Source organism: Procambarus clarkii, chromosome 23 (assembly GCF_040958095.1).
Source record: "Procambarus clarkii isolate CNS0578487 chromosome 23, FALCON_Pclarkii_2.0, whole genome shotgun sequence".
NCBI lineage: Eukaryota > Metazoa > Arthropoda > Malacostraca > Decapoda > Cambaridae > Procambarus > Procambarus clarkii.
Window position 1 is genome coordinate 8,668,314 of NC_091172.1, and position 16,105 is coordinate 8,684,418.

The following is a 16,105-nucleotide window of genomic DNA, read 5'->3' on the forward strand; positions in this document are numbered from 1 at the left end:
TTCAAAACCACTAAAGTTGTGCTATTATCTACTCTCTATATCCATGGTTAAGTTAGGTTAAGGTTACATTAGGTTAAGGTTTTGTTAGATTAGGTTTGGTTATGTTAATTTGGTGTATTATTGAAAAAATGTGAAATATGGAAATCGAAATCTATTTGAGTGTACTCTAGAATTTCGTTTACAGAAAAACGAATTCTTTAGGCAGTTCCTAAGAAAACATGGTCAGCAAAAAAAATGGTATATTTTAAACCAACGATTTATAATACAATATAGTTGTAGCTTTAAAATATTACTATTTACTTATTACATATAATATTAGTAGTGCAAGGGAGGTTTATTCTCTCTTAAGGGATTTTCTCTGAGAATGCGCTGCGTGAAAGGGGGTGTGTAGAGGCCGATTATAAATATTATAAATATTATAAAACAGGCTTCATGACCCACCAACAAGCTAAAGTGTAGCAAACAAAGAATAAAGAGAGAAAAATCTAAGCACAGTGAAGCAGGCGGCGAAGAAGGGCTTCAAACTTAAGCGAACGAAACAGTTAAAGGAGTTGAAGTCCGTAATTAACGACAAGATTAATGAACTTTTGGGAAGCCATTACACACACACACACACACACAAACGTCCAACCTATAAAACAGACCCCCCTTCCCCCCCCCCCCCCCAACCGGTAACAAAAAGAGGGTCTGGAATAAAGTTGAATAAAGTCGGGACTGAGGAAGAGGTTGTTGTGTCTAACCATTTTGTGAGGTCATTATGTACCCTACATGGTATTCTTTCCTTAAGGGGGGGAGTTAATGTTAAGATTTATGCAGTGTTTTATACACCATTCTCCAGTAGGTATACCTGGTGATTTACACCATTCACCAGTAGGTATACCTGGTGATTTACACCATTCACCTGTAGGTATACCTGGTGATTTACACCATTCACCAGTAGGAATACCTGGTGATTTACACCATTCTCCAGTAGGTATACCTGGTGATCTACACCATTCACCAGTAGGTATACCTGGTGATTTACGCCATTCTCCAGTAGGTATACCTGGTGATTTACACCATTCTCCAGTAGGTATACCTGGTGATTTACACCATTCACCAGTAGGGATACCTGGTGATTTACACCATTCTCCAGTAGGTATACCTGGTGATTTACACCATTCTCCAGTAGGAATACCTGGTGATTTACACCATTCTCCAGTAGGAATACCTGGTGATTTACACCATTCACCAGTAGGGATACCTGGTGATTTACACCATTCTCCAGTAGGGATACCTGGTGATTTACACCATTCTCCAGTAGGAATACCTGGTGATTTACACCATTCTCCAGTAGGAATACCTGGTGATTTTCACCATTCACCAGTAGGTATACCTGGTGATTTACACCATTCACCAGTAGGGATACCTGGTGATTTACACCATTCACCAGTAGGTATACCTGGTGATTTACACCATTCACCAGTAGGTATACCTCGTGATTTACACCATTCTCCAGTAGGTATACCTGGTGATTTACACCATTCACCAGTAGGTATACCTGGTGATTTACACCATTCTCCAGTAGGAATACCTGGTGATTTACACCATTCTCCAGTAGGAATACCTGGTGATTTACACCATTCTCCAGTAGGAATACCTGGTGATTTACACCATTCACCAGTAGGGATACCTGGTGATTTACACCATTCACCAGTAGTGATACCTGGTGATTTACACCATTCTCCAGTAGGAATACCTGGTGATTTACACCATTCACCAGTAGTGATACCTGGTGATTTACACCATTCTCCAGTAGGTATACCTGGTGATTTACACCATTCACCAGTAGTGATACCTGGTGATTTACACCATTCTCCAGTAGGAATACCTGGTGATTTACACCATTCACCAGTAGTGATACCTGGTGATTTACACCATTCTCCAGTAGGTATACCTGGTGATTTACACCATTCTCCAGTAGGTATACCTGGTGATTTACACCATTCTCCAGTAGGTATACCTGGTGATTTACACCATTCTCCAGTAGGAATACCTGGTGATTTACACCATTCTCCAGTAGGGATACCTGGTGATTTACACCATTCTCCAGTAGGAATACCTGGTGATTTACACCATTCTCCAGTAGGGATACCTGGTGATTTACACCATTCTCCAGTAGGAATACCTGGTGATTTACACCATTCTCCAGTAGGGATACCTGGTGATTTACACCATTCTCCAGTAGGAATACCTGGTGATTTACACCATTCACCAGTAGGTATACCTGGTGATTTACACCATTCTCCAGTAGGAATACCTGGTGATTTACACCATTCACCAGTAGGAATACCTGGTGATTTACACCATTCACCAGTAGTGATACCTGGTGATTTACACCATTCTCTAGTAGGTATACCTGGTGATTTACACCATTCACCAGTAGGTATACCTGGTGATTTACACCATTCACCAGTAGGTATACCTGGTGATTTACACGTAAACATTTTTTTCGTGAATTGACAAAGAAGAACGTTACGGTGGAAGAACAATATTGGGAGAACACCTTCACTTTTTGCTTACTCATCATATTCTCCGAGTTCTTTATATTCTTGAAGTTCATTATAATCCCTAAACAGTTTATTTTCCCTTAAGTCATTATATTCCCTGAACCAATTACATCCCTTATAACAATTATTGCCCTATATTCATCACTTTATATCACATAAACTCATTATATTGTCTTGCACCTAATTATATTTCTTTACTCATCATATTCTCTTTGCTCATTATAACCCCCCCCCCTCTAACTCATTGTATTTCATGTATTATATTCCCTCTCACTCATAATATAACCTGGGAGCTTTATATTCCCCTCAATGAATCGCATTACTCATGTCTTTAGATATCATTACTTGGGATATCTCTTGGGATATCATTACTTGGGATATCTCTTGGGACATCATTACTTGGAATATCTCTTGGGGATATCATTACTTGGGATATCACTTTTATATTTTATATTTTCAATTATAATCACACATAATTATAATATCACATAATTATATTTTCTAAAATTGTAACTTTAAATTTTTTTTTTCTCTTTAAATAAAGAGCAGCGGGGGAAGAAAATGGGAGTTAGACAACAGGGAAGAATGAGTGAAAGAGAGAGTGAATGAGGGGAAACAGAGGAGAGAGCGAGAGTGATAGATACATGCAGCGAGGGAACCTTTGAGAGCTTATAGCTCGCTTGACACTAGGGGATCGAACGTCGACCGTGCAAGAATCAAAGCTCTATCTATATAAATAAAAATGTAAATGTTCGTTTGTTCAAAATCGCTAAACCTCCGAAAGTTCTTCACCGATTGCTTTGAGATTTTCACTCACCGTTCCATTCGCATCTGAGCGGGTTTTAATATACATACTATATAGATATCATATCTGTGACGGGGGGAAAAATTTTTTTTTTTTTTTAAACTGTGTTTTTCTTGTGAGCGAAATCTTCGAAACCTCTTTACCGATTGCTTTGAAATTTTGACACAATGTTGCATTCGGAAAGGCGCGTGTTTTGATATATATATACTATATACATGCCTCACCTGTGACAGGTAAAAACATGCGTTTTTGTAAAACAGCGCCATCTGTTGCACATAATAGCAACATGCACACTATACTAAATGTCACAAATTCTATTTCAATGTTTCCAATTGCATTGATAAATTTTATTTTCATAAATTTCGATTTATTTTATATTTTACTGAATTATTTTGTGTGAGATTGTGTTGGAATTGAGCTGTGTTGTTTATCATACCGTCCATTTTGTGAGTATAAGTATAGATGCCACACCTGTGACAGGTAAAACTATGCTTTTCCTGAAAAACAGCGCCATCTGTTGCATGTAAGAGCAACACACATGCTATACTAAATATGTTACAATTCCATTTCAATGTTTCTGATTGCATTGATAAATTGAATTTTCATAGATTTTTATTTATTTTTATTTTTATTTAATTATCTTGTGTGAATTGCGTTGGAATTGAGCTGTGTTGTTTACCATACCGTTCATTTTGTGAGTGTAGTTTATTTTATTTTTCATATTTTCATTTCATTTTTAACTGTTTTTCTTATATTTCAGTGATGGGAACATCAGATCACTTGATGTTCCCAATTTTCTGATGGGAACATCAGACCATTTGGGAAGGCATCGGACGAGGGAGTGGGGAATGGTGGGGATGACGAGGGGACGGAAGTGAGAGCGAGTGGGGAGGACGAGGGAACAAGGGAGGGAGGGGGGTAATGGTGGGGAAGGATGAGGGGATGGGGGTGTTTGGGATGGTGGGGACGAGGGGATAGGGGAATGGAGAATGGTGGGGAGGACAAAGGGACAGGGGAGTGGGGCATGGTGGGGAGGACGAGGGGACGGGTGAGAGGGGAATGGTGGGGAGGACTGGGGGGACAAGAAGGTTGCTGTGGCTCAGGAACGCACATGCGTTGCTGAGCCACAGTAACGTGTGTCCGGGTACTGCTAGTAGATAGTAAGCTGTCAGGGATGCTGTCAGATGAGGTGGAGAGAAGATTGAGAGGGGGAGAAAGAGGGAGATAGAGAAGGGAGTGGGAGGACGGGGGAGTACATCAGCATCACCCCTCGTCACTGTGGGTGTGAAACAATGAGGGTGTCAGACATCAGTCAACTAAACGCCGTCCTCAGCACCTCAGCACCGTCGGGGTCATTACTCCAGCAGGGTTCACGAGTCTCTTATTTCTCCGACATTTTACAGAGCTGACGAGGCCGTTATTCAGTGTAATAATGACGCCTCGTTTAAGTAACGCCAGACCGGCACGCCACTCTTTCTTCAGAAACCCTGTGACGTGGGTGACACCCTTCACACTTTTCTAAATCGCTAACGTCCCCACCACCGTCACCCCACCTCCTGCCTCCACCCAATTAGTCAAGTCTCACAACCAATCGCCGTAGCCGACAGGGAGCGACTATGACTGATTCAACCAATCAGGTCGCGGAACAGAAACAGCGTGGTGGTGGGAGAGGACCATTTGTCGAGACCTTGGCTGGGATCAGGAATACCAGCTCCTGCAAATTATCTCCAAATCAATTGCAATCGTAAACAAATGTGCTAATTCAACTAGCGGCTCAAATATATATATAGTTCCCTAAAGACAATTTGTTGTGAACCAGCAATATCAATGATAAGACAGTAAGTTATTATGAATTCCTGTTCCCTTTGTGGGAGCCCCGTGCCCACTGGAGCGACCAAGAAGAGCTCCCGTCAACATGCTGTGTGAAACAAAGCGAGACTACAGCCACTGTGAAGACAAAACGTTGGTCTATATACACTCAGGAAATGAGGTAAAGAGGTGAGGGGTCTAATTAAGTCAGGTCAGTCACGCTGATTCTGAAGGAGACCACAACAGGGAGGTTACTGGTTTACATTCTAGGCTAAGGCTTTAGCCCAAGGCTTACATTCTAGGCTAAGGCTTTAACCCAAGGGTCACATTCTAGGCTAAGGCTTTAACCCAAGGGTCACATTCTAGGCTAAGGCTTTAACCCAAGGCTTACATTCTAGGCTAAGGCTTTAACCCAAGGGTCACATTCTAGGCTAAGGCTTTAACCCAAGGCTTACATTCTAGGCTAAGGCTTTAACCCAAGGGTCACATTCTAGGCTAAGGCTTTAACCCAAGGGTCACATTCTAGGCTAAGGCTTTAACCCAAGGCTTACATTCTAGGCTAAGGCTTTAACCCAAGGGTCACATTCTAGGCTAAGGCTTTAACCCAAGGGTCACATTCTAGGCTAAGGCTTTAACCCAAGGCTTACATTCTAGGCTAAGGCTTTAACCCAAGGGTCACATTCTAGGCTAAGGCTTTAACCCAAGGCTTACATTCTAGGCTAAGGCTTTAACCCAAGGGTCACATTCTAGGCTAAGGCTTTAACCCAAGGGTCACATTCTAGGCTAAGGCTTTAACCCAAGGCTTACATTCTAGGCTAAGGCTTTAACCCAAGGGTCACATTCTAGGCTAAGGCTTTAACCCAAGGCTTACATTCTAGGCTAAGGCTTTAACCCAAGGGTCACATTCTAGGCTAAGGCTTTAACCCAAGGCTTACATTCTAGGCTAAGGCTTTAACCCAAGGCTTACATTCTAGGCTTAGGCTTTAACCCAAGGGTCACATTCTAGGCTAAGGCTTTAACCCAAGGGTCACATTCTAGGCTAAGGCTTTAACCCAAGGGTCACATTCCAGGCTAAGGCTTTAACCCAAGGCTTACATTCTAGGCTAAGGCTTTAACCCAAGGGTCACATTCTAGGCTAAGGCTTTAACCCAAGGCTTACATTCTAGGCTAAGGCTTTAACCCAAGGCTTACATTCTAGGCTAAGGCTTTAACCCAAGGCTTACATTCTAGGCTAAGGCTTTAACCCAAGGCTTACATTCTAGGCTAAGGCTTTAACCCAAGGCTTACATTCTAGGCTAAGGCTTTAACCCAAGGCTTACATTCTAGGCTAAGGCTTTAACCCAAGGCTTACATTCTAGGCTAAGGCTTTAACCCAAGGCTTACATTCTAGGCTGAGGCTTTAACCCAAGGCTCACATTCTAGGCTAAGGCTTTAACCCATGGCTTACATTCTAGGCTAAGGCTTTAACCCAAGACTCACATTCTAGGCTAAGGCTTTAACCCAAGACTCACATTCTAGGCTAAGGCTTTAACCCAAGACTCACATTCTAGGCTAAGGCTTTAACCCAAGGGTCACATTCTAGGCTAAGGCTTTAACCCAAGGCTCACACTCCAGGCTAAGGCTTTAACCCAAGACTCACATTCTAGGCTAAGGCTTTAACCCAAGGGTCACATTCTAGGCTAAGGCTTTAACCCAAGACTCACATTCTAGGCTAAGGCTTTAACCCAAGACTCACATTCTAGGCTAAGGCTTTAACCCAAGGGTCACATTCTAGGCTAAGGCTTTAACCCAAGGCTTACATTCTAGGCTAAGGCTTTAACCCAAGGCTTACATTCTAGGCTAAGGCTTTAACCCAAGGGTCACATTCTAGGCTAAGGCTTTAACCCAAGGCTTACATTCTAGGCTAAGGCTTTAACCCAAGGGTCACATTCTAGGCTAAGGCTTTAACCCAAGGCTTACATTCTAGGCTAAGGCTTTAACCCAAGGCTTACATTCTAGGCTTAGGCTTTAACCCAAGGGTCACATTCTAGGCTAAGGCTTTAACCCAAGGGTCACATTCTAGGCTAAGGCTTTAACCCAAGGGTCACATTCCAGGCTAAGGCTTTAACCCAAGGCTTACATTCTAGGCTAAGGCTTTAACCCAAGGGTCACATTCTAGGCTAAGGCTTTAACCCAAGGCTTACATTCTAGGCTAAGGCTTTAACCCAAGGCTTACATTCTAGGCTAAGGCTTTAACCCAAGGCTTACATTCTAGGCTAAGGCTTTAACCCAAGGCTTACATTCTAGGCTAAGGCTTTAACCCAAGGCTTACATTCTAGGCTAAGGCTTTAACCCAAGGCTTACATTCTAGGCTAAGGCTTTAACCCAAGGCTTACATTCTAGGCTAAGGCTTTAACCCAAGGCTTACATTCTAGGCTGAGGCTTTAACCCAAGGCTCACATTCTAGGCTAAGGCTTTAACCCATGGCTTACATTCTAGGCTAAGGCTTTAACCCAAGACTCACATTCTAGGCTAAGGCTTTAACCCAAGACTCACATTCTAGGCTAAGGCTTTAACCCAAGACTCACATTCTAGGCTAAGGCTTTAACCCAAGGGTCACATTCTAGGCTAAGGCTTTAACCCAAGGCTCACTTTCCAGGCTAAGGCTTTAACCCAAGGCTTACATTCTAGGCTAAGGCTTTAACCCAAGACTCACATTCTAGGCTAAGGCTTTAACCCAAGGGTCACATTCTAGGCTAAGGCTTTAACCCAAGGGTCACATTCTAGGCTAAGGCTTTAACCCAAGGCTCACATTCTAGGCTAAGGCTTTAACCCAAGACTCACATTCTAGGCTAAGGCTTTAACCCAAGACTCACATTCTAGGCTAAGGCTTTAACCCAAGGGTCACATTCTAGGCTAAGGCTTTAACCCAAGGCTCACTTTCCAGGCTAAGGCTTTAACCCAAGGCTTACATTCTAGGCTAAGGCTTTAACCCAAGACTCACATTCTAGGCTAAGGCTTTAACCCAAGGGTCACATTCTAGGCTAAGGCTTTAACCCAAGGCTCACACTCCAGGCTAAGGCTTTAACCCAAGACTCACATTCTAGGCTAAGGCTTTAACCCAAGACTCACATTCTAGGCTAAGGCTTTAACCCAAGGGTCACATGCTAGGCTAAGGCTTTAACCCAAGGCTCACATTCTAGGCTAAGGCTTTAACCCAAGACTCACATTCTAGGCTAAGGCTTTAACCCAAGACTCACATTCTAGGCTAAGGCTTTAACCCAAGGGTCACATTCTAGGCTAAGGCTTTAACCCAAGGCTCACTTTCCAGGCTAAGGCTTTAACCCAAGGCTTACATTCTAGGCTAAGGCTTTAACCCAAGACTCACATTCTAGGCTAAGACTTTAACCCAAGACTCACATTCTAGGCTAAGGCTTTAACCCAAGACTCACATTCTAGGCTAAGGCTTTAACCCAAGACTCACATTCTAGGCTAAGGCTTTAACCCAAGACTCACATTCTAGGCTAAGGCTTTAACCCAAGGCTCACATTCTAGGCTAAGGCTTTAACCCAAGGCTCACATTCTAGGCTAAGGCTTTAACCCAAGACTCACATTCTAGGCTAAGGCTTTAACCCAAGACTCACATTCTAGGCTAAGGCTTTAACCCAAGACTCACATTCTAGGCTAAGGCTTTAACCCAAGACTCACATTCTAGGCTAAGGCTTTAACCCAAGGGTCACATTCTAGGCTAAGGCTTTAACCCAAGGCTCACACTCCAGGCTAAGGCTTTAACCCAAGACTCACATTCTAGGCTAAGGCTTTAACCCAAGACTCACAAGCTTACATAACAATCACACTGAAACCAGGAAAGCTTTACCTATCGGTTTCTGTCTTTAATAATAACCAGTCACACTGATGTTATTCAGTCAAGAACATGACTGAAAGATTTCAGTCCTTTCAACTAGTCAGTTTCAGAGTTTAAAGCAATATTTTCAGTCTGTCAGAGTAGACAGTGGACACAGTAGACAGGAGTAGACAGTGACAATTTCGACAGAAACCAATCCAAGAAGCAAGTTACAGTAAAGTACTGAGGATTATCTCAAGACGAATTGAAATACAGGAAAGAAATTACTAAAAAAATAAAAACATATGAAGGAAGGGATAAAAATGGAGGTAACTATCAGGGGAAAGCGATAAGCCATTACGACTGTATAGCACTTAGAAGGGGTCAGGATTAGGATTTGAGATGGGACGGGGAGGGGGGGGGGAGATGGGAATGGGGCCCAACCACTTGGACTGTCGGGGATTGAACGCCAACCTGCATGAAGCGAGACCGTCATTCTACCGTCCGCCCCAAGTGGTTGAAGAACAAGAGAATGATTGGAACGTGACAAGAACACATTTACATGTAGCAGTTGAGACTACCAAGAGGACCCAGGACCTACAAACTAACACACCCGGGACCCGCAAACTACCACACCCGGGACCCACAAACTACCACACCCGGGACCCACAAACTACCACACCCGGGACCCACAAACTAACACACCCAGGACCTACAAACTAACACACCCGGGACCCACAAACTACCACACCCGGGACCCACAAACTACCACACCCAGGACCCGCAAACTACCACACCCGGGACCCACAAACTACCACACCCGGGACCCACAAACTACCACACCCGGGACCCACAAACTAGCACACCCAGGACCCACAAACTAGCACACCCAGGACCCACAAACTACCACACCCGGGACCCACAAACTAACACACCCAGGACCCACAAACTAGCACACCCGGGACCCACAAACTAACACACCCGGGACCCACAAACTAACACACCCGGGACCCACAAACCAGCACACCCGGGACCCACAAACTAACACACCCGGGACCCACAAACCAGCACACCCGGGACCCACAAACTAGCACACCCAGGACCCACAAACTACCACACCCGCGACCCACAAACTAACACACCCGGGACCCACAAACTAGCACACCCAGGACCCACAAACTAGCACACCCGGGACCCACAAACTACCACACCCAGGACCCACAAACTAGCACACCCAGGACCCACAAACTAGCACACCCAGGACCCACAAACTACCACACCCGCGACCCACAAACTAACACACCCGGGACCCACAAACTAGCACACCCAGGACCCACAAACTAGCACACCCGGGACCCACAAACTAACACACCCGGGACCCACAAACTAGCACACCCAGGACCCACAAACTAGCACACCCAGGACCCACAAACTACCACACCCGGGACCCACAAACTAACACACCTAGGACCCACAAACTAGCACACCCGGGACCCACAAACTAACACACCCGGGACCCACAAACTAGCACACCCAGGACCCACAAACTAGCACACCCGGGACCCACAAACTAACACACCCGGGACCCACAAACTAGCACACCCAGGACCCACAAACTAGCACACCCAGGACCCACAAACTACCACACCCGGGACCCACAAACTAACACACCCAGGACCCTTTACATGTAGCAGTTGAGACTACCAAGAGGACCCAGGACCCACAAACTACCACACCCGGGACCCACAAACTAACACACCCAGGACCCTTTACATGTAGCAGTTGAGACTACCAAGAGGACCCAGGACCTACAAAGTAACACACCCGGGACCCACAGACTAGCACACCCAGGACCCACAAACTAGCACACCCGGGACCCACAAACTAACACACCCGGGACCCACAAACTAGCACACCCAGGACCCACAAACTACCACACCCAGGACCCACAAACTAGCACACCCGGGACCCACAAACTAGCCCACCCAGGACCCACAAACTACCACACCCGGGACCCACAAACTAGCCAACCCAGGACCCACAAACTACCACACCCAGGACCCACAAACTAGCACACCCAGGACCCACAAACTACCACACCCGGACCCACAAACTACCACACCCAGGACCCACAAACTAGCACACCCAGGACCCACAAACTAGCACACCCAGGACCCACAAACTACCACACCCGCGACCCACAAACTAACACACCCGGGACCCACAAACTAGCACACCCAGGACCCACAAACTAGCACACCCGGGACCCACAAACTAACACACCCGGGACCCACAAACTAGCACACCCAGGACCCACAAACTAGCACACCCAGGACCCACAAACTACCACACCCGGGACCCACAAACTAGCACACCCAGGACCCACAAACTAGCACACCCGGGACCCACAAACTAACACACCCGGGACCCACAAACTAGCACACCCAGGACCCACAAACTAGCACACCCAGGACCCACAAACTACCACACCCGGGACCCACAAACTAACACACCCAGGACCCACAAACTAGCACACCCGGGACCTACAAACCAGCACACCCGGGACCCACAAACCAGCACACCCGGGACCCACAAACCACAACACAGGAAAGCAATAATAACATAACATCCCAGACATCAGCAAGGTTCATGTTCAGAAATATTCTTACAGCAAAAATATGTTCACTTCAAGTTAATTTAAATATTCTTTTTCCAAACTGGCATCGACTGTAGCCACATGCACGACTACGTCCATCCAGAACGGCACGTACACAGTCGGCACTGTCCAGGAAGACACGTACACAGTCGCCACAGCCCAGAAAGACACGTACACAGTCGCCACAGCCCAGACAGACACGTACACAGTCACCACAGTCCAGCTAGACACGTACACAGTCGCCACAGTCCAGCTAGACACGTACACAGTCACCACAGTCCAGCAAGACACGTACACAGTCGCCACAGCCCAGACAGACACGTACACAGTCGCCACAGTCCAGCAAGACACGTACACAGTCACCACAGTCCAGAAAGACACGTACACAGTCGCCACAGTCCAGCAAGACACGTACACAGTCACCACAGTCCAGAAAGACACGTACACAGTCGCCACAGTCCAGAAAGACACGTACACAGTCGCCACAGTCCAGCTAGACACGTACACAGTCGTCACAGCCCAGAAAGACACGTACACAGTCGCCACAGCCCAGACAGACACGTACACAGTCACCACAGTCCAGAAAGACACGTACACAGTCGCCACAGTCCAGCTAGACACGTACACAGTCGCCACAGCCCAGACAGACACGTACACAGTCGCCACAGGCCAGAAAGACACGTACACAGTCGTCACAGTCCAGCAAGACACGTACACAGTCGCCACAGCCCAGACAGACACGTACACAGTCGCCACAGTCCAGAAAGACACGTACACAGTCGCCACAGCCCAGCAAGACACGTACACAGTCGCCACAGCCCAGCAAGACACGTACACAGTCGCCACAGCCCAGACAGACACGTACACAGTCGCCACAGTCCAGAAAGACACGTACACAGTCGCCACAACCCAGCAAGACACGTACACAGTCGCCACAACCCAGCAAGACACGTACACAGTCGCCACAATCAGCGGCCAAACTTGAGGAAGAACCAAGTTTAACCAACCTGATATTTACAGAGTTGCTGACGCATTGTCATGAGAACTCACCACGAAACCCCCTGGTGAGGAGAAAACCCCCTGGTGAGGAGAAAACCCCCTGGTGAGGAGAAAACCCCCTGGTGAGGAGAAAACCCCCTAGTGAGGAGAAAACCCCCTGGTGAGGAGAAAACCCCCTGGTGAGGAGAAAACCCCCTGGTGAGGAGAAAACCCCCTGGTGAGGAGAAAACCCCCTGGTGAGGAGAAAACCCCCTGGTGAGGAGAAAACCCCCTGGTGAGGAGAAAACCCCCTGGTGAGGAGAAAACCCCCTGGTGAGGAGAAAACCCCCTGGTGAGGAGAAAACCCCCTAGTGAGGAGAAAACCCCCTGGTGAGGAGAAAACCCCCCTGGTGAGGAGAAAACCCCCTGGTGAGGAGAAAACCCCCCTGGTGAGGAGAAAACCCCCTGGCGAGGAGAAAACCCCCAGGCGAGGAGAAACCCCCTGGCGAAGAGAAAAACCCCTGGCGAGGAGAAAACCCCCTGGTGAGGAGAAAACCCCCTGGTGAGGAGAAACCCCCCTGGTGAGGAGAAAACCCCCTGGCGAGGAGAAAACCCCCTAGTGAGGAGAAAACCCCCTGGTGAGGAGAAAACCCCCCTGGTGAGGAGAAAACCCCCTGGTGAGGAGAAAACCCCCCTGGTGAGGAGAAAACCCCCTGGTGAGGAGAAAACCCGCTGGCGAGGAGAAAACCCCCTGGTGAGGAGAAAACCCGCTGGCGAGGAGAAAACCCCCTGGTGAGGAGAAAACCCCCTGGTGAGGAGAAACCCCCTTGGTGAGGAGAAAACCCGCTGGCGAGGAGAAAACCCCCTGGTGAGGAGAAAACCCGCTGGCGAGGAGAAAACCCCCTGGTGAGGAGAAAACCCGCTGGCGAGGAGAAAACCCCCTGGTGAGGAGAAAACCCGCTGGCGAGGAGAAAACCCCCGGGTGAGGAGAAAACCCCCTGGTGAGGAGAAAACCCGCTGGCGAGGAGAAAACCCCCTGGAGAGGAGAAAACCCCTGTTGAGGAGAAAACCCGCTGGCGAGGAGAAAACCCCCTGGGGAGGAGAAAACCCCCTGGTGAGGAGAAAACCCCCTGGTGAGGAGAAAACCCCCTGGTGAGGAGAAAACCCCCTGGTGAGGAGAAAACCCGCTGGCGAGGAGAAAACCCCCAGGTGAGGAGAAAACCTCCTGGTGAGGAGAAAACCCGCTGACGAGGAGAAAACCCCCTGGTGAGGAGAAAACCCGCTGGCGAGGAGAAAACCCCCTGGTGAGGAGAAAACCACCTGGTGAGGAGAAAACCCCCTGGCGAGCAGAAAACCCCCTGGTGAGGAGAAACCCCCCTGGTGAGGAGAAAACCCCCTGGCGAGGAGAAAACCCCCTAGTGAGGAGAAAACCCCCTGGTGAGGAGAAAACCCCCCTGGTGAGGAGAAAACCCCCTGGTGAGGAGAAAACCCCCCTGGTGAGGAGAAAACCCCCTGGTGAGGAGAAAACCCGCTGGCGAGGAGAAAACCCCCTGGTGAGGAGAAAACCCGCTGGCGAGGAGAAAACCCCCTGGTGAGGAGAAAACCCCCTGGTGAGGAGAAACCCCCTTGGTGAGGAGAAAACCCGCTGGCGAGGAGAAAACCCCCTGGTGAGGAGAAAACCCGCTGGCGAGGAGAAAACCCCCTGGTGAGGAGAAAACCCGCTGGCGAGGAGAAAACCCCCTGGTGAGGAGAAAACCCGCTGGCGAGGAGAAAACCCCCGGGTGAGGAGAAAACCCCCTGGTGAGGAGAAAACCCGCTGGCGAGGAGAAAACCCCCTGGAGAGGAGAAAACCCCTGTTGAGGAGAAAACCCGCTGGCGAGGAGAAAACCCCCTGGGGAGGAGAAAACCCCCTGGTGAGGAGAAAACCCCCTGGTGAGGAGAAAACCCCCTGGTGAGGAGAAAACCCCCTGGTGAGGAGAAAACCCGCTGGCGAGGAGAAAACCCCCAGGTGAGGAGAAAACCTCCTGGTGAGGAGAAAACCCGCTGACGAGGAGAAAACCCCCTGGTGAGGAGAAAACCCGCTGGCGAGGAGAAAACCCCCTGGTGAGGAGAAAACCACCTGGTGAGGAGAAAACCCCCTGGCGAGCAGAAAACCCCCTGGTGAGGAGAAAACCCCCCCTGGGGAGCAGAAAACCCCCTGGCGAGGAGAAAACCCCCAGGTGAGGAGAAAACCCTCTGGCGAGGAGAAAACCCCCTGGCGAGGAGAAAACCCCCTGGTGAGGAGAAAACCCCCTGGTGAGGAGAAAACCCCCCGGCTAAAGAGAGCTTTCCGTGGCAAATGTGTGTGTGTGTGTGTGTGTGTGTGTGTGTGTGTGTGTGTGTGTGTGTGTGTTTACTCACTTATTTGTGCTTGCAGGATCGAGCATTGGCTCTTGGATCCCGCCTTTCCAGCCATCGGTTGTTTACATCGATGACTTCTGTCCCATTTCCCTATCATACCTAATTTTAAAAGTATGAATAGAGTTTGCTTCCACAACCTGTTCCCCAAGTGCATTCCATTTTCCCACTACTCTCACGCTAAAAGAAAACTTCCTAACATCTCTGTGTCTCATCTGAGTTTCCAGTTTCCACCCACGTCCCCTCGTTCTGTTATTATTACGTGTGAACATTTCATCTATTTCCACTTTGTCAATTCCCTTGAGTATTTTACATGTTCCTATCATATCTCCTCTCTCCCTTCTTTTCTCTAGTGTCGTAAGGTTCAGTTCCTTCAGACGTTCTTCATATCCCATCCCGTGTGTGTGTGTGTGTGTGTGTGTGTGTGTGTGTGTGTGTGTGTGTGTGTGTGTGTGTGTGTGTGTGTGAGTGAGTGAGTGAGTGAGTGAGTGAGTGAGTGAGTGAGTGAGTGAGTGAGAGTGAATACAAGAGCCCCGGGAGGAGACCCCCAGCACCACCCACACACGCTGATTAATAAATGACCAGACACAGGAAATTACGTGCTCCTGTCTGCCGACGACATGCGCTACCAGGTAGCGCATGTCGCTACCAGCGACAACATGTCGCATGCCAGCATGTCGCTACCAGCATGTCGCTGTCGACATGCGCTACCAGGTAGCTACCATTAACCAGGTATCAACCAGGTACCACTCTGGCTACAGTGGTGTTACCGTCTGGCTACGGTGGTGCCACGGCCTCGCTACAGTGGTGCCACGGTCTCGCTACGATGGTGCCACGGCCTCGCTACCGTGGTGCCACGTGGTGATATGCTGGAAATGGCACAATAGACCATAACAAAGCTGCTTACAGGTACATGCTACAAGCTGAAAGGGTTGTCGTCACTGGACGAGAATCTCAACTCCCTCAGTTGGCGTCAGCAGACCTTAGAGCAGTGTGCTTGTTCCCTTTTTTATCTTATGTCCACTAACCTTTGCCTATGGAAAGATGAAGCACACACTACTAAGAGGGTCACTGTTCAACTTGCAGCA

The 16,105-nt window shown here is 48.0% G+C and overlaps 2 protein-coding genes across 3 annotated transcripts in view; both read left to right on the forward strand.

The window, feature by feature from the left end:
* Window positions 1–16,105, forward strand: part of LOC123764043 (basement membrane-specific heparan sulfate proteoglycan core protein) — a 211,305-nt gene that overhangs the window by 53,879 nt on the left and 141,321 nt on the right. The gene's annotated exons all lie outside the window — the stretch shown is intronic.
* LOC123764123 (mucin-22-like) lies at window positions 9,310–12,627 on the forward strand. The gene is made up of 2 exons (XM_045751677.1): window positions 9,310–9,315; window positions 11,746–12,627. The coding sequence occupies exons 1-2, from the start codon at window positions 9,310–9,312 to the stop codon at window positions 12,625–12,627; spliced, it is 888 nt and encodes a 295-aa protein (XP_045607633.1).